The following is a 24,387-nucleotide window of genomic DNA, read 5'->3' on the forward strand; positions in this document are numbered from 1 at the left end:
ACGTTCTCCACAGGGCTGCCTCTGAAGGCGGTTCAGAAACTCTGCTGGTGCAGAATTCCGCAACCAGGCAGCTCACTGGACAAGATGGTTTGAATGTATAACACCAAACCTGGCCTGACTGCACTGGCTGCCAGTTAGTTTCCAAGCCCAATTCACAGTGCTGGTTTTGACCTATAAAGGCTTAAACGGCTCAGGACTGCAGTACCTCAAGGACTGCCTCTCCCCATATGAACTGATCTGGACTCTGAGATCATCCTCTGAGGCCCTTCTTCACTTGCCTCCTTCACGAGAGGTTCTGAGGGTGGCAACATGAGAATGGGCCTTTTCTGTGGTGGCTCCCCATTTGTGGAATGCTCTCACCTGGGAGCCTTTGTCACATCTCTTTTGACTCCAGGCAAAAATGATTATCGATAGTCAGGCCTTTGGCTGATAACATTCTATGGCCCTTTTAAATATGTTTGTAGGAGAGGGATTCTTGCTTTGTTCTTGTTTTGTTGTGTATTTTGCATCCTCTTTTTGTATTTTTATCTTGCGAACCACCCTGTGATCTTCAGGTGAAGGGTGGTATACAAATTTAATAAATTATCAATAAATAAATAGACTATGAAAGGTTTGGGGGAGATTCTTGGCTTGCCACGTTGCTCATCTAAAGATGAGTCTGTAAACAATAGCAAGGTTGCTGTAACCGAGGGAGTTGCCACTTCCATAGATATGCGCAGGGACCTCTGTGCTTTATTTCTGGCATGGGGAGTCTGCCACTCTGCAGATCTTTTTGGGCTCCCATCAGTCCCAGTCAGCATGGCCATTGGTCAGGGATAATGGGAGCTGTAGTCCCAAGAGCATCTGGATGGTTATCAATTAGAATAATAATAATAATATATTATTTATACCCCGCCCATCTGGCTGGGTTTCCCCAGCCACTCTGGGTGGCTTCCAACCGAATATTAAAAACAATACAGCATCAAACATTAAAAACTTCCCTAAACAGGGAATTTGTCGCATTGGGATTGGTCCTGCCTCTGAATGCCAGATGCTGGACAAGCAAACAAGAAGTGTTCAAGCCCCACATTGGACAAAAGATTCCTGCATTTGCAGGGGGTTGGACTAGATGACCCTCATGGTCCCTTCCATTTCTATGATCTTTCCCCATGCTCTCCTTGTAGGCTTCCCAGGAGCACCTGGCTGACCACTGCTGGAGGCAGAAGCTTTTAGTGTGCCCCACAGTCAATTCTTACAGCTTCTCACTTTTGCTCTCTGCCTTTTCCAAATGCTGTCCTAGAAATTTACTCTCCCTTCCTGGGCTTTTACAAGCCTTTAGAAGCATTTTACAATTACAGTTTACAAGCATTACCAGGAATATGCCATACTGTATAGAGGTTTATCCATGTCTGTTGTTTGACTTAACGCTAGAGGGCAGTATGGAACTTCAGAGATCCAGTTTGGTCCTGAAAATATGTAACTTGCCAGTGAAACAATGTAAGAATAACAGTTTGTAGATGGCCATCCCTAGCCAGCAGTACAGAAGCAGCTATTCTCTCCCAAAGCCCCCCCCCCCCCAAAAAATTATTTGCCATCAGCGGGAGAGAAGAGCAGAGACTACACACACTTTCCAGGTGAGGGCATTTTACAGGTGGGGAGCCAGCAGTGGAAAAGCCTTGCTTTAGTAGTAAACCTTAATTTCAGAAGGCCAAAGAACCTGGAAATGGTCCTTTGATTTCTGCATCCAGGCAGATTCTTTTTGAGACAGGAGGTCCTTCAGGTACCATTTTATGTCTTTGTAGGTCAATACCAGCATTTTGAACTGCACCCAGAAGCCAACTAGTTAATCGGCAAACGGACTGTGGTTTTTAAAAAAACGTTTATTAGAAATTTGCAACAACAACAAAAGCTCTTAAGAGTTTACAAGATTACAAACATTATAAAGTGATTATAGAACATTTATGTAATATAAAGAGGAGAAACAGGAAAGGGAGGGACCCATAAAATAAATTTTACTCAGAGAAGAAAACATACCATAGACACTTGTTTTGGAAGTAGGGTACATCAGAGGAAGACCTTGAGAGTGAGGGTGGCTGTTCCTCTCCTGCAAGATAAGGCACCTGAATTCTGGAACGGGTTGCTGGTAATGGAACCTGTAACTGTGGAGGAGCAGCTTGTTTTGTTTTCTTGTTAAAAGCTCTGCCAGTGTTTTTCTCAAGCTCAGCATTCTCTGCACTTTGACTGCGCTCTCCTTTGTTTTCAGATTGTACATGCGTAGATGAGTCGAAAAAGCCTGGTACACAATTTTTCATGGCTCTCGTGGCTGTGGTGGCTCATTTACCAGAAGTAATGTAATTAGCATTAACTCTGGAAGTGTAAACTCGATTCTGACCAAACGAAGCCTCCCAGAGCAAAATATACACCAGAAGGCTTTGTTTTGTGTCCTAGGCTTTTTTTTTTTAACTCCTCTACGCATGTAGTATGAAAACAAAGGGATCCGTTGGTTGCAGATGTGAAAAATATTGACATTATTTTCAGCTCTTCTACCCCACTACCTAGTCCAGCATTCTGTTTCCATAGCAGCTAACCAGATGCTACTGAAATAATAATAATTTATTCTTTATACCCCGCCCACCTGGCTGGGTTTCCCCAGCCACTCTGGGCAGCTTCCAACAGAAAAATGAAATAAAACAATCTATTAAACATTAAAAGCCTCCCTAAACAGGGCTGCCTTCAGATGTCTTCTAACAATCTGGTAGCTGTTTTTCTCTTTGACATCTGATGGGAGGGCGTTCCACAGGGCGGGCGCCACCACCAAGAGGCCCTCTGCCTGGTTCCCTGCAACTTGACTTCTCACAACAAGGGAACCGCCAGAAGGCCCTCGGTACTGGACCTCAGTGTCCAGGCAGAATGATGGGGGTGGAGCCGCTCCTTCAGGTATACTGGACCAAGGCCATTTAGGGCTTTAAAGGTCAGCACCAACACTTTGAACTGTGCTCAAAAACGTACTGGGAGCCAATGTAGATCTTTAAAGACCGGTGTTATGTGATCTCGGCGGCCGCTCCCAGTCAACAGTTTAGCTGCCACATTCTGGATTAGTTGTAGTTTCTGGGTCACCTTCAAAGGTAGCCTCACGTAGAGCGCATTGCAGTAGTCCAAGTGGGAGATAACTAGAGCATGCACCACTCTGGCGAGACAGTCTGCAGGCTGGTAGGGTCTCAGCCTGTGTACCAGATGGAGCTGATAGACAGCTGCCCTGGACACAGAATTGACCTGCGTCTCCATGGACAGCTGTGAGTCCAGAATGACTCCCAGGCTGCGCACCTGGTCCTTCAGGGACACAGTTACCCCATTCAGGATCAGGGAGTCCTCCACACCTGCCCGCCTCCTGTCCCCCACAAACTGTACTTCTGTCTCATCAGGATTCAACCTCAATCTGTCAACTGAAAAGCCTATAAGCACAACAGCACACTCATAACCCCCAACAGCTGGCATTCATAGACATATTTATTATCCCGGAGGCAGTATTCTGCGTGGGTTTGTCTAATCCCCTTCTAAAGGCATCCAAGATCAGCGATACCAACCTTAACCTTCTGTTGAATTGGCAATTCCTGAAATAATAGTGCCATTTTGGAATGCCTAGCTTATGAATTCTTGGCAGCTGATTAAAGGTGCCAGGGCTGTGTTCTGCTGCGGTTTTTGCTGACAGTGCTGTTTGTTGTGCCCATAGGCAACATGTCTGCAAGAGCTGCTGTAATACTCCTTGGCACTCCTCAGTAGGCTTGTTGCATAGTGATTGGTTGAATGCCATGTTTGTAAAATACCTTTCTGCTTCGGTAATATAATCAGTCATCCAGCACAACCTGTGCTCCTTCTGACTTGCTTAATAATGCTATCTGGATAATTTGTGAAAGCAGTTGTGGTCCTCAGTTCCATCAAGGTTAGATTTTGAGCTTTTCTCTTTCCCACTCACACCTGATCTCAGCAATGATAGCTGTCCAATTAAGAAGGCAAAGAATGTTTTTTTGCGGAAATGGAAAGGGGTTGATCTTTGATGAAGGCAGCCAGCACCCCTCTAAAGGGTGTGTCAAGTGACCAAAAGGGATGCTGCTTTGGGGATCAGCCAATTCCTACAGAGAATACCCTAGAAAACATTTTAAACTATGTTGGGTTGAATCGTCTTCATTTTTAGCTTTTTCTTCTTCTTCCTTGTAGGGGCCTTGGGCAAATACTAACTGACTACGTCCATGGAGAGACATCTATTAAACTGGCCAACAGTGGCCTCTACCTTCTCTCAGCGCTCACCTTTGCTGGCCTCTGCTACTTCAATTACCACGATGTGGGCATCTGTAGGGCCGTGGCCATGCTGTGGAGCCTCTGAGGCACAATACGTCACCTACCGGCAACATTCAACGATTGTTCACCGCTGCCTCTGCTTCATTGTATTATTGCCGAATCTTTGAATGAGGGAGAAATAGCAAGAGGGGGTCCCACGCTGCATATAGCAGAATGACTTGGGGAAAGAGGCATCCAAATATGGGTCAGCAGCCGTAGCCATTCATCAAAATGTGGGGATCTCTCGCTGAGAAAAGAGCTAGGCTTGAGACAGGCTAGAGAGCTCACAAAGTTTTGGTGTTAATGCGGAAGGCAAACTAGTAGTGATTGTAGTGGCAGCCTTTTTTGTATGGCTGACCCTCCCCCCTGTCAAATGGCAGCTTGGGTTTAAACAGGTGCAGCAGAACTGGTCTTGAATTCCAGTCATTTGGTTTGTTTGTTTGTTTTTTGTCCTGATATTGCAATTAGTGGATTGTGTACACGGCATATTGCATGGTGCTCAGGCTGGGCCCTAAGCAGTTGCTGTGCAAAAGGGAAATTTTCTTTTTTCTTTTGTTTAATTGATGTACAATAAAGAATTTACAGAACCCTCAGCTGTTTGATTCTGAAGTCTTTTTTTGAAAATCCTTTCAGTTGTCTCTGATGTTGCTTAGCTTAAAAAAAACCCACAATCCCTTTAAAAGATAACAACACACTCTATCCTCTCCTACTACTACCAAGGCAGTTATCACTTTAAATAAAACAGTTTTTTAAAAATTTGGAAGACAAATCAATGAATGCTTTAGTTGATTGATTGGGGTTGTGTGCTAAGAACTCCTTTTGTTTTTTGTTCTTCTGAGTTGATAGAATGAGAATTTAAAAAGAAGATACCAAAGGAGGTAGCTTATATTGAAAATTGCCTCTCACTCCCTTTTATCCCCAAAATCCACCTATATTGAGGTTTGGAATTGGGCATTCATTGCAATGGACAGTTAAGATTAAAACAATAATAAAAATATAGTAGAATTTCAGATAACTTGTTCTCAAACTGTTAAGGTCAAAAGCAATTCTTTTTATTGAGCCCAACAATGAATAGGGATCCAGTCCAATGGGCACAGTGCTGTTTGCAGGGATATATTAAGAAACATGTTTTAAACTGTCATATACGAGTCAGACAATTGTGCCACCAAGCACAGTTTTGGCTGCTTTTGACAGGCTGCGACTTCTGTAGCTCTGAAGCAGAGAGGGATGTCTTTCTCCCCCTTGTTGCCCAAGAAATGCTAAGGAGAGAGCCCTGTAACTTTTGCTGAGCATGTGCTGCAGCACTGAACTAAGGCCTCTCACTTCAGAAATTGCCCAAATAAAGGTAAAGGACCCCTGGACAGTTAAGTCCAGTCAAAGGTGACGGGGTTGCGGTGCTCATTTCACTTTCAGGCCGAGGGAGCCAGCTTTTGTCCACAGGCAGTTTTCCAGGTCATGGCCAGCATGACTAAACCGCTTCTGACACAGTGGGACACAGTGACGAGTGCCAGAGCGCACAGAAACACTGCTGCAGTGGTACCTACTGTATCTACTTGCACTGGCGTGCTTTCACACTGCTAGGTTGGGAGGAGCTGGGACCTAGCAACGGGAGCTCACCCCATCGCGGGGATTCGAACCACCAACCTTTCAATTAGCAAGCACAAGAGGCTCAGTGGTTTTGACCACAGCGCCACCCGCATCCCTAATTGCCCAAATATCCCTTAATTAGCTGACTAATCCCTTCTTTGCCAACATTTGAAGTATATGGAAAACAAGACCTTGGCTCAAGTTCCCTGCTTGCTTCATGTTTTCAGACACCTTCAAATGTTACAGAAAAGACACCGTCAGCACTGGAGACTGGGAGATGAGATCCCATCATTTGCTGCGTCACTTGCTGCAGTCTTTAGTTTAAACCTAATTATTCAGTTCTTGGAGAAGCATGGCGTTTTTGTCTCGACCAATGACGAGTGCAAAAGGCCTTGATGGGAGGACAACTCACAGAACTGCCTCCTAACGATGGTTCACTTGAGTCCAACAACTCTGATGCTCATAGCTGAGGGCTGTCTGAAGCAGGGACTTTGCCAGAACAGTGAATAACCTTAAACTCCATGTGTGAACTAAGGAGTTTGAGACTGAGGTTCCTGCTTGTTCCTACCTTCCCTGTTTCCGCCCCCACAATGCATTTCCATGGTTATAAGGTCTAGAAACTTGCTTTAAAAACAAACCTCAGATTCATAGGTGTCTGTACCAGAAAACACTACAAAACTCTTTATTTCTTTTGACTTCATTACTTTTGCTTAATTGATTTCCTCACTGGCAGTGGTTTGACTTAAGTCTTTGTAGCTGAAATAGACTCATTCCTCATTGCAAATCTCGCTTTTGTATTAGGGCTTGTCGAAGTTGGCTATATTGTTTAATGCCCTTCCACTTTGATTTAAGGCCCTATATGGCAGAATGTCAGTGTCCATGTGGATCTGAGGAGATGGAAATTCTCTTTCACATATTTTTTCGTGCAAATTCTGCAGTGACTTACGTGAAGCACTTATTTGTTCATTGCTTATATTAATTTATTTTATTTTTTTGTTCACCTGCCCTTCACTCTAAGGCAGGCACCCCCAAACTTCGGCCCTCCAGATGTTTTGGACTACAATTCCCATCATCCCTGACCACTGGTCCTGTTAGCTAGGGATCATGGGAGTTGTAGGCCAAAACATCTGGAGGGCCGCAGTTTGGGGATGCCTGCTCTAAGGTCCCGGGGCATTACAACATTAAAACTAAAACACAATATTAAAAACTGTTTAAAACAACCTACAGCCACAGAACTATTAGCAGATATACTACGCCTTAGGTGACAGAGAAGGCAGCTAAATATTTGGCTACCACTCTTAAAAGCGTATAACATACAGAGCAAATTATCTGCATGTTACAATACTTAAATTGTTACAATACTTAACTTTGTAGTCTTCATGCAATTTGTCTGTACAAACACACACACTAAAAGTGAAATGGGTTGATAATAAGTTCCTGTAATGCCTTTGGAGAAAGGCTGTGTCACCATTAATCTAGTTTTGGCTCTTTCCTTGAGTCGAGTTTCTTCTAGCCTCTTCATTTGGTGCATTAAATGGAATTTTTAGATCCGCCTTTATCAAGCTGGTGGTTATGCTCCAGATGTTTTGGACTACAACACCCATCAGCCACAGCCAGCTACCGGTAGCTGTGGCTGATGGGTGTTGTAGTCAAAACATCTGGAGGGCACCAGCTTGGTAAAGGCTGCTTTGGAATCTTTGCACTACTTCCTTTGTGTGGTGCGGACTTGAAGATGTGCAGGAGTTTGGATGAGTTCTTAAATGTTGTGTTGATTTATAAAAGCAGGTTAGAAAAACACACTTTAAAAATCATAATAAACCAGCTATTAGTAAACAAGGTGACATTCAAACAGAAACTGGTTTAAATCAAATTGCTGTGTTTTTAATAGGGTAACATCTAAATTGATCCACCATGTTTATCAAGGACTTCACAGCATGTGTTGATTTGCAGCTGCAAGAGATTTCCCCCATCTGTCACCTTCACACAGCCAATTTTTCTCAGGAAGAAAATCTATTGTTCATAGTTGCTTTTGCTGACGTGGTAGATTGGTAGATTTTGTTGCATAAATGTATTTCTTTGGTGACAGATGTTGAAATTTGAAGTTTGTGTATCGTAGCGGGGAGGTCAACTTGCTGTTTTTAAACTGATTGGAATGGTTCTTAATAATAAGATGGACCCTTTAAAAAAACGGCATACATTTTGTTACAGAGCTGTTTTAATTACTTGTCTCAGTCTGTGTGAAAATGTGACTTGACGCTTACATTTTTCATGAGGCAACGGAGATGGTCATAAATGAGTCATTGTGAGTGTATCTGATGATTACAACGAGGAAGCACTTTCTCACACATAAAGTTCTCTGTGCAAATAACATAATTATTTCAAGCAAAAAAAAAAATTCCTTCCAGTAGCACCTTAGAAACCAACTAAGTTTGGCATTGGTATGAGCTTTTGTATGCATGCACACTTCTTCAGATACAATGAAACAGAAGTCACCAGACCCTTATATATAGTGAGAGGGGTATTACTGATAGGTGTGGTAAACCTGTTGACGACTGTTAACGACTGCAATTGGTCTTACAGGAAAAAGCAAGGGGTGAGATGGCTAAAGATAGCTTTATCATGTATAATGAGATAAGAATCCAATGTCTTTATTCAGACCAGGTCTCTCCATGGTTTTAAGTTTGGTAATAAGTTGCAGTTCAGCAACTTCTCTTTCTAGTCTATTTCTGAGATTCTTTTGTAATAAGACTGCAACTTTGAGATCTTGTATAGAATGTCCTGGGAGATTGAAGTGTTCTCCTACTGGTTTCTCTGTCTTGTGATTCCTGATGTCAGATTTATGTCCATTGTGCCTGGCATGCTCTGGTCCATGGGGTCACGAAGAGTCGGACACGACTAAACGACTAAACAACAACAACATCCTTTGGCATTGGGTTTGGCCTGTTTGTCCAATATAGAGAGCTGAAGGGCACTGTTGGCATTTGATGGCATACACAATGTTAGAAGATGAGCAATTAAATAGTCCTGAGATGGTATGTTTGATGTTGTTGGGGCCAGTAATGGTGTTGTCCGGATGTATGTGGCAGCAAAGTTAGCATCTGGGTTTATTGCAGGCTCTGGTACCAGTGTCCATGTTAAGTCTGGTGGTTGTATTATTGTGGGTGAGGAGTTGTTTAAGATTGGGTGGCTGTCTGTAGGCAATGAAAGGTCTTCCAAACAGAGCTTGAGAAAGAGAACTGTCATTGTCTAGGAGATGTTGTAGATCTCTGATGATGCACTGTACTGTTTTAACTTGGGAGCTGTATGTGATTACTAGTGGTGTTCTCTTATTTTCTTTTTTGGGTCTGTCTTGCAGCAAGTTCTCTCTGGTTATCAGTCTGGCTCTGTTGATCTGTTGTTTAACTTAAGCTCATACCAATGACAAACTTAGTTGGTCTCTAAGGTGCTACTGGAAGGATTTTTTTTTATTTTGCTTTGACTACGTCAGACCAACACAGCTACCTACCTGTAACTATAATTATTTCAGCATCTGTAGAGCACACTGAGGAAGTTCTAGGGTCAATCTCCAGTAAAAGGATTTTGGGTTTCTAGCTAGGAAAGGCCCATATTTGATTGATTACTGGGGTCAATCTCCAGTTAAAGGATTTTGGGTTTCTAGCTGGGAAAGGCCCATATTTGATACCTCAACTGGTCCTGGACTAGGTGGATCTCATCTGCTAAAAGATGGCTTATTGTACATCTATATCGGTTCATCATGGGCAGGAACCAAAATGCATGAGAAAAAGGCAAGACTCAAAATGGTATGAAGATGCAGGAAACTTTACTAAGAGTTATAAAATGCCCAATGTATTTTATTATGCAACTTTCTCAGGAGCACTGAATAATAGGCCTTAGTCCAAAATACTCTGTACAAAAATATTCATCAACTCAAATTACATATAGCATTCACAGTCATGAAACAACCACTTAGAAAAGTGACACAGAGAGTTTTATAACAAAATATTTCTTTATACTGCAAATCCTGCGATCCTATGAACCTTGTGTGTTTTTCCTTCGGGGCTCTGCAGGGTGTTATATAGATATTCCAAGATTAGGCATTTATTAGGGATGTGATTTTTTCATTACAGTATTCTATATTATTTGTTTTACTTTACTTGTTTGTTTGTTTGTATTCCATTTCTAGTATTTTTTTTGCTTATGTTTTTCTTGCGATGGTTACATTTTTTTCCTGGGAAGTGGGGAAGTATGTAGCTTTGTAGACTCGTCTATTCCATCCATTCTCTTTATCACCAGTTGTGTGACACTTTTCCTCTCATTTCTCTCAAAGGCAAGGAAGTAGCCTTGCTCCAGTGAGGACTCAAATCTATAGAATTGTCTGTCACCTTTGGAAAATGGGGTTTTGAAGAATAGCATATCACTTTTTTCTCCTGGAATGAATTCTGGGACATCTCTTGGCTGGAAAGAAGAAAGATTAGAAATGTATTATCTTAAAGAAAGTTCAGAATCTTGCAAACAGTGTCTGAAGCAAGGCCTTGATCAAACCACCAAACACAAGGGCACAAAACAGCCCACAGAGATCCCATGCTAAACAGCCAGTTTAGGAAGGCTTCTCGCCGTTTGAATTAAATATGCCTCTCTGTAATTTAAGACCCTTGTTGGAGAGTAGACTCAAGCAATAGGATCCTGCCACTGCAAGTAGCTCTGGGAACTGGTTAATACTTTGATATGTAACTCACATGGAAAATGCAACACTATAGATGTTCATCAGACAGTTTCAGATGATCATGACTTGGTCCATGCTCCGTTCTCTAGCTGTGGTTGTGCACAGTGAGATGTAATGCAACAAACCATGGTTTGTTGTGATATCTGAATTTGTGCTATCAGACAAACCATGGTTTGTGAATGTCCATCTGAAACCTGGATTGAGAAGCTGGTATGCATACAACTGTTGGAAAAAACTGGTTTGGTGTTACATGTGAACCTGCTTTTTCTGTGTTACTTGAGCATATGCACAGAGACAAATGGGACTACTTGATATTATTTAATCTACTTAAAATGTTTTACTGGGCTTTTCCAAAGTTGGTCCCATTTCACTTACACTGGTGCTCAATCATTGGTCCATTCTGCCCCATTTTGTACTTCTTATTATTTAAAGTAATAACTAATTTTGAACCTTTTTTAAAAAAAAACATGGCTAAAACAGAAAAAAACCCACCTCCAGGCCCAACTACAACTCCAGGTCAAAGAAGAGGTTCAATTACGGAAGGGGCCACAAAATCTGATTTAACGACAATTTTATTAGAAATGAGGAAAGATAGTAACACCTCAGCTGTCGCAAATTTGACAACAGAAATTAAAGAACTGTCACATGAAACATTAGAATTGGGGGGGGGGGGACAGTGCAAGAATTAAAGCTTCAAACCTCCAATTTGGGGGAATCTTCCAAGAAAGTAGAAGTGGAAGCAAGAGAAGGATGGGAGCAAGAGAGCATGAAAGAAGATAGTGAAGCGGTGAAATTACTTCATGAACAGGCTCTGGGTGAGATGGTGGTTTTGGAATTAAATCAAAAATACTTAATTCTTCCACCTAGAGGCTTTTGCAGAAGATGCGTCGGTGGAATTAAGTGAAAAAATAAATAAAAGAACATGCCATCCTGATTGAATTAGAAGAAGAAATGATTAGCGTGGCCATGGATAAATTTTTCCACATAAAATCTAGAAATGCTAAAGTAAACAAACAAACAAACAAAATCTGCTGGGCGACTGTTGGGTGTTTTTTAATTCAAGGAGAATTAAGGGTAGAATAATACAGATACACTACCAGAAAAATCTCCAGCTCTCACCTTGGATCTACGGAAGCTGTCCAGTCAAAGTTCTTAAGGCAAATTTTCTCTGTTCCATGCTGTGTTCCAAATGCATCATTGCGCCTAGAGGCTAATCTTCCCTCGGTAGAATTACGGATCTGGCGTCGGACACTTAACTATTGGTTTCGCCTAAACTCAAATCCCCCCGGTCTAATATCCCTAGTGCTGCAAGATTGTCACAAGATCGCCTGGACTAAATTTGTCTATCAAAAACTTCAAGAAGATGAAACCTATCCATTCTTAAGGAAATCAGCCCTGAGTGCTCACTGGAAGGACAGATCGTGAAGCTGAGGCTCCAATACTTTGGCCACATCATGAGAAGTGAAGACTCCCTGGAAAAGACCCTGATGCTGGGAAAGATGGAGGGCACAAGGAGAAGGGGACGGCAGAGGACGAGGTGGTTGGACAGTGTTCTTGAAGCTACAAACATCACAGCATACATATTTTTGGAACATATGTGCTCCAATGCATAAGGAAGTTTGGGACTGTCAAATTGGGTCAGTCTGCTGCGAAAAGATGACTCAGCCAATTCCTCACCCATCCCTTCTTGACCTGCGCAAGTCCCACCTAGAGAGTCAACAAGGCTGAAACATTAAAGGTACAGAACTTTAAAAGAGAGTCTTTATGGCAATTGGCAGTGGCTTACCCTAAATGCCACCCTCATGTGGCTACCGTCTTTCACGATTTGCATGATGTAAGTTTCACCTTTCCACTTTACGCTGAAGGCCACTGGCAGTCCTCTCAGGTTAGTGTCTTGGTAAATGTGAATATTCAATGAGATTCCAGGTTCTGCGCACAAAGGACAATCGGGCACATTTGAAAAAGTCTCTAACAGTGGCTAACAAAGCTCAGAGCTGAGCACCTACAATTGTACCACTTTCCTTGAGGTTTATCGCCTACTGTTAACATCATTCATCAACCCTTCCCTTTGATTAAGTGGGCACAACTTCAGTAAGATGCGATGTATTCAGCATGCTGGATTTCTGCACCAAGAAACCTCAAAAGTGTGTAACCGTGCGTTGGCGACTCAAAACCATTCAACCAGCAGTAGAGCATGTGGCCTTTGTGTGATTAACTGGCGGTCTCTGCCTTGTTTGTAGTGAAGGTTGGAGCATAAATTCAACATTTCTACAAAAGCAAGCAGCGGTCACTTGCTTAAGACAAGCTGAACCAGGTTGCAATGGGGGCTGACCAGATATCTGCATAAAACTGATGGCTTTTTAAGAACATGATATATGATCTTTTCCCCCCAATTTGAACTTAAGTGTACAGTACTGCTGGCTCAGACTCCATCTACTCCAGCAATAACCAGATGTTCTAATGGGAAGCTCAGAAGCAGGTCATGAGCACAATACAGTGGTACCTTGTTTCTCAAACTTAATCCGTTCTGGAAGTCCATTCCAAAACCAAAGCATTCCGAAACCAAGGCACGCTTTCCCTGAGCAAGTAATGCAAAATGGATTAATTCGTTCCAGACTTTAAAAAAACAACCCCTAAAACAGCAATTTAACATGAATTTTACTGTCTAACGAGACCATTGAGCCATAAAATGAAAGCAATAAACAATGTACTGCAATGTACTACAATCAATCAGTAGCTGAGCTGGGTTCCACACAGACACAAAATAAAAAAAGAGCCACAAAAACAAAAATGCAAAATAAGTAGCAAAAACAGACAGACCTCAGCGTCACACTCAAAACAGAAGCTTCACACTCAAACCGGAGCACATTTGGCTTCCGAAAAAAGTTCGCAAACCGGAGCACTTCCAGGTTTGCAGTGTTTGGGTTCCAAGTTGTTTGAGTAGCAAGGCGTTTGAGAACCAAGGTATCACTGTAGTACCGTTTTACTTGTGATTCTCCCAAAAGTTGTTTTTCTGTATTTCATCAAAGAGGGATGTGGTGGCAGAGCTATGAACATTTACAGGTATAGCTCAGTGCACCTTGTAAGACAACTAGTGGTTCATTTCCTGTTTAATATAGATTGTCTTTAAAATCTGCAATGGATTCACAACTCCCCTTGCATAACTTGTTCCATTATTAAACTTCTTTTATACTTACAAAGCTATTTCCTAATGAGCAATCGTAACTGGACACACCTGCAGTTGTTGTTTTTAAATGTTTTATTTTGTTCCTGAATACATGAAGCAAGAGAAAAAATAAGGTGGGACTTTAGGGAAGGGTTGGAAATATTACTGTACCGTTTTCCATTTCTACGTCTGTCATAGGCTCAAATGCTGCCATGGCATCAGCGTCATCCTGTGGTCTCACGATGAGCACGTGATTTTCTTGGTTTCGGAAGATCTGTGCTGCATTGCATTTTTCGGATTTTTTAAAGCTGTCTGCTTCTAAACCTTTCAAGAGAGATGTTAAATGTGGATTCAGAAGGAGGGCTGTAGATTTTTCTCTTCCAGAAAGTAGATGCTTGGGAAAGTTTTTTTATGTTTGAGGTTTTATCATGTTTTTAATATTCTATTGGGAACCGCCCAGAGTGGCTGGGGTATAAATAATTATTATTATTATTATTATTATTATTATTATTATTATTATTATTATTATTATTATTGTACCACACATAAGTGCTTTGAAGTGGGGCCATTTTCTAACCCTTCAATGTTGAATTAACTTTTCTTCAGGCAGATTCACCCTTGAGTCAGTATTTTCAGCAGGACTAGATCTCATCCCCTCCCCTCCCCAACCATATTTTATTACACCATGTATAAGCACTGTTCTTCCTCTCTTCTTCTCTTCTGAGATCATTTCTGAGTATTAAGCCATGGTTCCCCATTACACCTGAACTGGGAAACTCAGAGCACTGCTCCTAGCCAGAAAGGATCTGAAACCACCCACTAACCCTGGTTTCATATCCTGGTTTATAAATGGAAATTAAACCACAGTTTCCCTATTCGGAAGTAAGGGGAAACACTAGCAATAAGACTTGATTGATTTGCTGAAGCTGAGTGAGGAGTGACAATGAAAAAAGTGGTCACAAACGCTAGTTTTCAGCTTAATAAACCATAATTCTGGACTAGGATAATAATCTTTGAACTACATCGGTTCCACCTCTTGATTTTAATTTTTATTTTTTTGTTCTTTTTTGTTTGTCTCTCTTGGGTACCACAGCACTGTATACAATTGCTGTTACATTGGTGCATAAATTTGATTGGCTGTGCTGTTATATGTGATTTAATTTACTGAAAGTTTGGTGGCCTTGCATCATGTCTTGCACGAAACCACGGCTATTCTTATTATGTGATGTTCAGCTGGGCATGTGGAACCCATAGCTGCCTAGTTATCCCCTTTCTTAAGGGAAATTCCCTTATGCTGAATAGGCTTCCTTGTGAGAAAAGGGAAAACTTGGCAGCTATGGTGGAACCACTTGATCTTATTAATTCATTGCTGAAGTTGGAGAGCAAAGTTGACAGTGGGGAAATGGCCCAATACTGATTTTCCATAGCATTTGATTAAATGGGGGGGGGGGGGAAGACCACCTATCCCATAAAGCTGCAATTCTCCATACAAAAATGTAACACCATAAAACATTGGCACAACTCTTGTTTGTTGAGTAATTTAAAACAGGGAATTTACAACTACTGTACCTTCATCTTCTGTTCCAGCCAAACCACGAACAGAGTAGGGAGAGAATGGGGAAATGTTGTTAGAGTGCATCCAGACAATTGATTATTTGCTACCTGGGTGTATTCTATACCCCCTCCCGCTGAATACAAACAAATTAATATTTCTTTCCCCCCCCCCCAAAAAAACCACCCTGCCGCCTATTACCAGTTGGATTACAACAGGGGTTGCCAACCCTTTGGGGCCTATAGGCAGGGTTGGGCCAGGACATTTTGACTCCTGAGGCAAACCACAAAATGACCCCCCCCCCCAGCCAACAAGGGAAGAAGGAGTGAATGGAGATCTACATCAGGAATTGGGGGTGGGGGATAAAGATCTGCATTGTGGCACCAGAAGTGCCTTCTATTTGCCAAGAGGTCACTGTGGAGGAGCTGCCAGAAATGGCAGCAACAGCATTTCTTGGAAGCCAGATCTGCTGCCCCAAGGATCATGCCGTCTGAGGCGGGCGCCTCACCTTGCCTCATTGGGTTGGGCTGCCCCTGTCTGTGGGCATTTTTGCAAATTGGAGAAACAGCAGGCACTGCACACAACATCCAAACACATACCGGGACCACAGCCTGTAGCACTGGCTACAATAGAAGACTTCTTTCAAGCCCAATTTCAACAGAGGGAGGGGGAGCCTGGAAAGAAGGAAACAGAATTTCCTAATTCCATAGCAGAAGGTTTCTCCCCACCCTCTCTTTGCTGCATCAAACCACTTGGTCCATCTAGCCCACGGATGTACAGTGGTACCTCGGGTTACAGACGCTTCAGGTTACGCAGAAATAGTACCTCGGGTTAAGAACTTTATCTCAGGATGAGAACAGAAATCGTGCGGTGGCAGCGGGAGGCCACATTAGCTAAAGTGGCACCTCAGGTTAAGGACAGTTTCAGGTTAAGAATGGACCTCCAGAACGAATTAAGTTCTTAACCCCGAGGTACCACTGTATAGGTTGACAGGCACTTTGATCTCCTAGTTTGCAGCCAGGCTACAAGGAATCTTTTAATTAGAGGTGCCGAGTGTTGAATTAGGACTTGACCATGGCAAAGGGGAGCTTTGCCACTGAACCACAGATTGTTTCCTAAGTGCTGATAAGTGTTGCTACCAACAGAAATATAATGAGTACCCACAGGCAGTGGAGAACAGCCCCTGAAGCGCTCACCTACAAGGGCAGCCAATTGTCTATTTTGCCCCCTGCTTATATTATTATATAAACATTGCCCTATATTTTTTAAAGAGCCACAACCCACATCATACATTTTCCTTCAGATATTACCTTATTGCCTTACATGCTTTCTCTGGAGATACTGGGCCTGATCCAAATCAGAATTAATCGTGTTTAGTCCTAGCGGTGCAAGTGGCTAATCTTGCACTCCGGCCATAATGGTCTGTTACCAACACTCCTCTTCAGGTGGCAACATATATTACTTCATTCACTTTAAAATATGGGGTGCCATCCTTGCTCCGTGTGGGGAAGGGCCATAGCTCAGTGGTAGAGCTAACATCCCAGGTTCAATCCTGACATCTCCAGGTGGGGTTGGGAAACCCCTATCAGAAACCCTGGTAAACCGCTACAAGTCAATGTTGAAAATAAAATTGGGCTTGGTGCCCTGATGCTAAACACAGTTAAGCACCATTTTGTTGTAGGAAATGATATTTTTTAAAATAAAATGAGCATTGAAATCTTCTTCTTTGGCGATCACTCGTAGCCGAGTAAGATTGTCTTCCATAAACACGGTTTGCACATGCTCAGCCACACTAACTATGGAGAGAGAGAGAGAGAGAGAGAGAGAGAGAGAGATCCTGTGGTGACCAGCATACAATGCTAACCCGGGAGCTGACACCAGGTCTGTTTGCCACTGCCTCCATCTGCCGCTCGGGATAGTCATTTGGGGGTAGGACCCTGATTATGGCCATAGCAACACCTCTGCAGAAAATCAAACCAAAATAATCAAGGTGAGAGTTACCTTCAAAAAAGAGTGTCCCATCATCTTCAATACGCAGTGGACACATCTGAATTATATCCTCAGCCATCTTTGCTCTTTAGGAGTGGGGTAGGAGGAAGAAGAGTGTTAATAATATGTATCAGTTCTCTATAGAGTGTTCCAAGGTACACAATGCCTGTCTGCTCCCATGCTCAGGTGCTCCACAATGTAGTGTGGCAGAACTGTTAGGGAGACACACACAGAATTCAGGCACCTGGTATTAGTACCATGGCTGCTGACCAATGAAAGGGTTTTTGAGAGTTGTGGTCCATAACACATGGAGGGCACAGAGTTGGTGAAGACCTGCACAAAGGGAGTTGTGAAGGATGTAGTGGCTGCATACTTCTTGTGAAAACTATGAATGAATATTTCCTACCGGTACTTCTCTGCCACAGAACGCTGACCTTTATTGTTTGCAATGACATCACTAGATTATTAATAATAATTTACACAGTCCAGAAATGTAATGCATACACAAATAATGTAAGTAAAGGTAAAGGGCCCCTGGACGGTTAAGTCCACTCAAAGGCAACCATGGGGTTGCGGCGCTCCTCTCGCTTCAGGCCGAGGGCGTTTGTCCATAGACAGCTTTCTGGGTCATGTGGCCAGCAGGACTAAACTGCTTCTGGCGCAATGGAACACCGTGACGGAAACCAGAGCACACAGAAATGCCATTTACCTTCCTGCCACAGCGGTACCTATTTATCTACGTACACTGGTGTGCTTTCAAACTGCTAGGTTGGCAGGAGCTGGGACAGAGCAACGGGAGCTCACTCCATTGCGGGGATTCAAACTGCTGACCTTCCAATCATCAAGCTCAAGAGGCTCAGTGGTTTAGACCACAGTGCCACCTGCGTCCCTACAAATAATTTATCTTGATGCCGTAGGAGTCCTCTTTTGTATCCTATTGAAGCTGAATTATTGTCTGATGTTCAAAATATATGGTAAACTTTCCCCATCCCTTTATCTCCTTGCGAGGAAAAGCTTCCCAAAGGAAGCTAGGGCAGAAGTTTACTCTATGTTTTCTTGTGGCAATACTCATGTTGTTACCCCATCCTCAGTGCTTGACAACTGTGCCCACTACAGCTGCAAGCCTGGGTTACTTTAGGGATGTCAAGGAAGTTACTTTAGGGTTACTTTAGGCTTGACAACTGTACCCACTTTAGGGATGTCAAGGAAGCAGGTCCCAATCCAAGAGGCTGTGTCTTAGCAGCATCCTCTGTGAGGGATTCTGGGGTGCCCCTCTTGTTTTGGGGGGAGACAGAGGTTGGTTGCCCCGCCTAGCTGTGCCCAGCTCCGCACCCACTTCTAGCAGAGTGGATGGATCGACTTAGCAGTCCCAGGTCCCCCGTTCTTAGCAGCTCCTGACAAATTTCCAAGCTTCAGCCTTGGGACTGGCTTCCTTTACAACGCAGACCTTCATTGGCCCTAAAGTCCCAGCCCCAAGCAGGAGGCTAAGCTAGGAAGGGCGCCCTGTTAATCCCTCTTGCACGCAGCCATGCAGCCACCCTCGTCATCGCAGCACCAGGCTGCCCATCCTCGCCTACCTGCCTCCTGTGCAGCCCAAGATCTGATGGCAACCGAGTCAGCTGAACCTTCACAAGCGACTGGGGAAGTAGTGGCTGAAGTCTGAGCGTATGTGGATGAAGCAGTGGAACAGCCGAGCTGGGCGGTGCGCGGAGAGGAAGGGAGGAACAGACAGGAAAGCAGTGCGCCAGACCAGGCAGTTTTACCACCAACCATATGACATTTTTATTGGTTTGTACAGTGCTGTAATTGGGGAAGGGCTGCTGTGGCTCAGTAGCTGCCGTGCACGTAAGAAGGTCCCAGGTTCTTGGCATTTCCAGGCAGAACTGGGAAAGCAAAATTAACAGCAAGGTTGCATCCACTCAAACCGAACCATTACTGTTGAAAATAAGAAAGCTGGAGGGCGGTCGGAGGGGAGTTAAGCAGAAACTGGGTATGTGTGGAAGGGCTGCCAAGCCAGTTCATCTGTGCTGCTCTCAAACCACATTCCTGGCCTCGACTTAGAATTATTTGATTCAAAGTGTATGGCTTTTGTCCTAGGCTCTGGTTGGTGTGTCTCCAAAAACAAAGATGAGCCTGATAGCCTTGTCCCCCCCCCCCCTGCGGTAGACAGTCCTGAACTAGATGCACCAATGGTCTTACTATCTTAAGATAGCTTTTTTTAAGGTTCCTTCCTATCTTTCTGGACTTCCTTGAAAGATGAGAAAGAAATATTTTAAATAACTAAATACTGTAAATATAACTACAAAGACATGATTGGGGGTTGCACAAATATGCCCCCTTCAGTCTTTTCTCTTTATTCCAAAACTCAAGAATGCTCACATCTCATTTGTCTTTGTAATATATAGAATCATGAGATGCTTATTTCTCAACAGTGGCAATGGAGCTGATGCCTCTTGGACCAGGAAAGCCTGTGCACTCTGTCCATGCTCAGTGACGCTTTTTATTTGCTCCTGAGTTGTGCTCTGGCATTGAATATAGGTTCTGGCTGTGTCTGCTTGGGACTGAGCCTTGGCTCCAAGTCCTTCACTTCAGAAGTCGGCATTTTGGGCTGTATGGATCTTTGAAACCTTTTGTCATGCTGGCCACATGACCTGGAAGCTGTAGGCCGGCTCCCTCGGCCAATAATGCTAGATAAGCACCGCAACCCCAGAGTCGGTCACAACTGGATCTAATGGTCAGGGGTCCCTTTACCTTTTATTCACTTTTCATAAGTGATGAAAATAATAGTTAATAGCACAGTCCTAACCATGTCTACTCAAAAGTAAGTCCCATTGAATTCACTGTGGTTTATTCCCAGGTAACATGGGTAGTATTGCAGCCTAGGTGCTAAGGTGTTAGGTATTTGCTCAAAGGATATGCCAAATTTGTGTTCATAATTGCAAATGGATATGCTAAATAGGTTAGAGTAGAATATCAGTCTAAGTCATTTTGTACCACTGCTGTCGGTGTGATTATGTTTCGATACTACCCATTGTGTCGTGGGGGAAATATTACCGGAATAAAAAGGTTCATCGTCCTAACAAGGAACTGAAAGAAGGAGAGGAAGTGGCTGGTTTTGTGGGTGTTTGCAGTGCCCGCAGTTTGTCCAGGAAGTAGCAGTATGTTGTGGGCAGCAATGGTGTGCGAGAACTGCATTTGCAGAGTGGGACGGTGATTCATACGAATTGGGATGTGGGAACCCTATACTCCCTCCCTTCACTTACTGATATGTATACTGTATTTAAAACGTGTAATCAAATCACTGGTCTGTCTCCAGGCCAGTGAAAAAACTGGTCTCTAAGATTCCTGTGTTTCCAGGAGAGTCCCTATTGAAATCAATTTAGTATTAGGAAATTTGGTGTCCTCATTCAGTTCAGTATAATAACAGTTGATACCAGATGTTCTGCTCATTTGTTGGAAACTTTAATTTTCCTTCAGTATTTGCATTTACTATTATGATTATATTGGCCCTGCCTGTTGGTTGAACACTTTTCCCACAGTTTTGTAAAATGGCAAACTATGCAGCTGAGAGACTGTTTAAAATCCATGATGGCAGGGAGACTGTTTTACCACTGTAGTAGGTTTTCAAATTAGTTTAAAATACTGCTTTCATATTCAGGTCTCAATAAGCATCATTTACCATTGGTTGGAAGTGTCTGAATCATATGAAGTGTCTAATTTTTCTTCAGGGCCTTCTAGCAGAGAATTTTGCTGCAGTATGACATTGCAGGGTTTTATTATTATTTACAGTATTAAATTTATATACAGTTTCTGGCATTCACTCTCCCATTTTCTTTCTAGACGCAAATCTTTTTACATAACTTTATTAACTACATTCTCATGTGCTTGGAAGCCCAATCTTAAATGCCACTTACACACCTGGTAGTAACTTGCTATGGTAGTACAGTTAACAAATAGCATGATGGTACAGTTATGGTACAAAATATGCTATCCGTACATATGTTACCGCAAGGAATTCTTTGCAACATTGGTCTGTAAACATTCTGTTACTCAAATGTGCATTGGAATGCAGCCTGAAATAATATGGGTAAAACCAACTTCAAAGAAATTAAATTAAAGCAATTTCAAATGCAATTATTACAAATTACACTTAGGCAGAAATTAATTCAAGGACGTATCAGATGTAAGGAGATTCTAAGATAAAGTATAAATTTGCAAGTAGAAAGAGATTAATGGAGAGCAGTGTTCTAGCTGGACACTATCAGGCGATATATATTTGGAGAAAAATATAACTGTGATGCTGGCTTGAGTGGAAAAACCATTAAAAAAACTCCAGATGACCCTTGCTGGAGCTATGAAGTTGGTCTGGGTGAGTCAGTACCTGAATGAGGAACAGCCTGAAAGCTCCATGTACATTGTCTGAAAACAAATACAATGAATTGACAGCAACACTGAAATGACACAGACTTGTCCTCCTTATGACAATCAAAAGGCAGAAACAACCATTCTGGGCCCAAAGCATTTTATCTTGCTTTTCAGAACCACCACTCTACTGTTTCTGGAATGTATCTATGGAGATTTACCTCCCAAAGCTCACCCGCCATCAAATCCATAACCACATATTTTCTTTTACATCTATCTAGCCTTATTTACTTATAACCTGTGAGATTGTGCCTTTAACCTCATCCTTTAACCATAGTTCGGGGGAATTGTTTGGCACATCTTTGAACACTTCTCTGCAGAATCTGATGTTTTCCTGTCCCTCATATGCCCATCATTTTATATCTCTTCTCCATTTTGAAAGCATATCAAAGAAGCAGCCTGAACTGCATTTAGGGTTGTTGCATTTATTCATTTATTTATCTATCTAGGATTATTTTTGTCCTGCTCTTCAGGCAAAAAAGGCTCCCAGAGCAGCTTCCGCATATCACTGATAAGCTAGTCCCTGCTCGCAGGCTTACAGTTTTAAAGATGTGACACAAAAGGTTATTGGGAGGGAGGAAGAAAAAAAGCAAGTTCTTAATTAACTATATTGCCCACCCAATCCTTTCTGCTACTTAGATGTGAAGGGACAGCAGCTGTGGGACACTCTTTAGATTGATGAGATAGTGAAGGAGAACCCCATCCCTGTAACTGCAAAGGGACTGGGAGACAATATTAAGAGTGGAAGAGAAAAACAGATAAGAGGCCCTAACTGTGAGATGTTGTTGTTGTTTAGTCGTTTAGTCGTGTCCGACTCTTCGTGACCCCATGGACCATAGCACGCCAGGCACTCCTGTCTTGCACTGCCTCCCGTAGTTTGGTCAAACTCATGTTCGTAGCTTCAAGAACACTGTCCAACCATCTTGTCCTCTGTCGTCCCCTTCTCCTAGTGCCCTCAATCTTTCCCAACATCAGGGTCTTTTCCAAGGATTCTTCTCTTCTCATGAGGTGGCCAAAGTATTGGAGCCTCAGCTTCACGATCTGTCCTTCCAGGGAGCACTCAGGGCTGATTTCCTTAAGAATTGATAGGTTTGATCTTCTAGCAGTCCATGGGACTCTCAAGAGTCTCCTCCAGCACCATAATTCAAAAGCATCAATTCTTCGGCGATCAGCCTTCTTTATGGTCCAGCTCTCACTTCCATACATCACTACTGGGAAAACCATAGCTTTAACTATACGGACCTTTGTCGGCAAGGTGATGTCTCTGCTTTTTAAGATGCTGTCTAGGTTTGTCATTGCTTTTCTCCCAAGAAGCAGTCGTCTTTTAATTTCGTGACTGCTGTCACCATCTGCAGTGATCAAGGAGCCCAAGAAAGTAAAATCTCTCACTGCCTCCATTTCTTCCCCTTCTATTTGCCAGGAGGTGATGGGACCAGTGGCCATGATCTTGGTTTTTTTGATGTTGAGCTTCAGACCATATTTTGCGCTCTCCTCTTTCACCCTCATTAAAAGGTTCTTTAATTCCTCCTCGCTTTCTGCCATCAAGGTTGTGTCATCTGCATATCTGAGGTTGTTGATATTTCTTCCGGCAATCTTAATTCCGGCTTGGGATTCATCTAGTCCAGCCTTTCGCATGATGAATTCTGCATATAAGTTAAATAAGCAGGGAGACAATATACAACCTTGTCGTACTCCTTTCCCAATTTTGAACCACTCAGTTGTTCCATATCCAGTTCTAACTGTAGCTTCTTGTCCCACATAGAGATTTCTCAGGAGACAGATGAGGTGATCAGGCACTCCCATTTCTTTAAGAACTTGCCATAGTTTGCTGTGGTCGACACAGTCAAAGGCTTTTGCATAGTCAATGAAGCAGAAGTAGACGTTTTTCTGGAACTCTCTAGCTTTCTCCATAATCCAGCGCATGTTTGCTATTTGGTCTCTGGTTCCTCTGCCCTTTCGAAATCCAGCTTGCACTTCTGGGAGTTCTCGGTCCACATACTGCCTAAGCCTGCCTTGTAGAATTTTAAGCATAACCTTGCTAGCGTGTGAAATGAGCGCAATTGTGCGGTAGTTGGAGCATTCTTTGGCACTGCCCTTCTTTGGAATTGGGATGTAGACTGATCTTCTCCAATCCTCTGGCCATTGCTGAGTTTTCCAAACTTGCTGGCATATTGGGTGTAGCACCTTAACAGCATCATCTTTTAAAATTTTAAATAGTTCAGCTGGAATATCATCACTTCCACTGGCCTTGTTATTAGCAGTGCTTTCTAAGGCCCATTTGACTTCACTCTCCAAGATGTCTGGCTCAAGGTCAGCAACCACACTACCTGGGGTGTACGAGACCTCCATATCTTTCTGGTATAATTCCTCTGTGTATTCTTGCCACCTCGTCTTGATGTCTTCTGCTTCTGTTAGGTCCTTACCACTTTTGTCCTTGATTATGGTAATCTTTGTACGAAATGTTCCTTTCATATCTCCAATTTTCTTGAACAGATCTCTGGTTTTCCCCATTCTATTGTTTTCCTCTATTTATTTGCATTGCTCATTTAAGAAGACCCTCTTATCTCTCCTTGCTGTTTTTTGGAAATCTGCATTCAGTTTCCTGTATCTTTCCCTATCTCCCTTGCATTTTGC

General features: G+C 42.8%; 2 protein-coding genes across 2 annotated transcripts in view; one reads left to right on the forward strand and one right to left on the reverse strand.

The window, feature by feature from the left end:
- BCO2 (beta-carotene oxygenase 2) overlaps positions 1-24,387 on the forward strand; it is a 72,342-nt gene that overhangs the window by 5,096 nt on the left and 42,859 nt on the right. The window lies entirely within an intron of this gene.
- On the reverse strand, positions 9,711-14,262 carry LOC118097076 (interleukin-18). Its single transcript, XM_035139670.2, has 3 exons — positions 13,962-14,262; positions 12,411-12,553; positions 9,711-10,356 (listed from the first exon to the last, which is right to left on the reverse strand). The coding sequence occupies exons 1-3, from the start codon at positions 14,002-14,004 to the stop codon at positions 10,117-10,119; spliced, it is 426 nt and encodes a 141-aa protein (XP_034995561.2). The 5' UTR covers positions 14,005-14,262; the 3' UTR covers positions 9,711-10,116.

Source organism: Zootoca vivipara, chromosome 15 (genome assembly GCF_963506605.1).
Source record: "Zootoca vivipara chromosome 15, rZooViv1.1, whole genome shotgun sequence".
In the NCBI taxonomy this organism is placed as follows: Eukaryota; Metazoa; Chordata; class Lepidosauria; order Squamata; family Lacertidae; genus Zootoca; species Zootoca vivipara.

Excerpts from the sequence above, each read along its gene's own strand:
- LOC118097076 (XM_035139670.2), bottom strand. The coding sequence starts at position 14,004 with ATGGCAGCATTTGAGCCTATGACAGACGTAGAAATGGAAAACG. Across the intron at positions 12,554-13,961 it reads AGACGTAGAAATGGAAAACG|AACCTGGAATCTCATTGAAT; the intron begins GTACAGTAATAT and ends CTTTGTGCGCAG. Across the intron at positions 10,357-12,410 it reads ACATGAGGGTGGCATTTAGG|CCAAGAGATGTCCCAGAATT; the intron begins GTAAGCCACTGC and ends TCTTCTTTCCAG.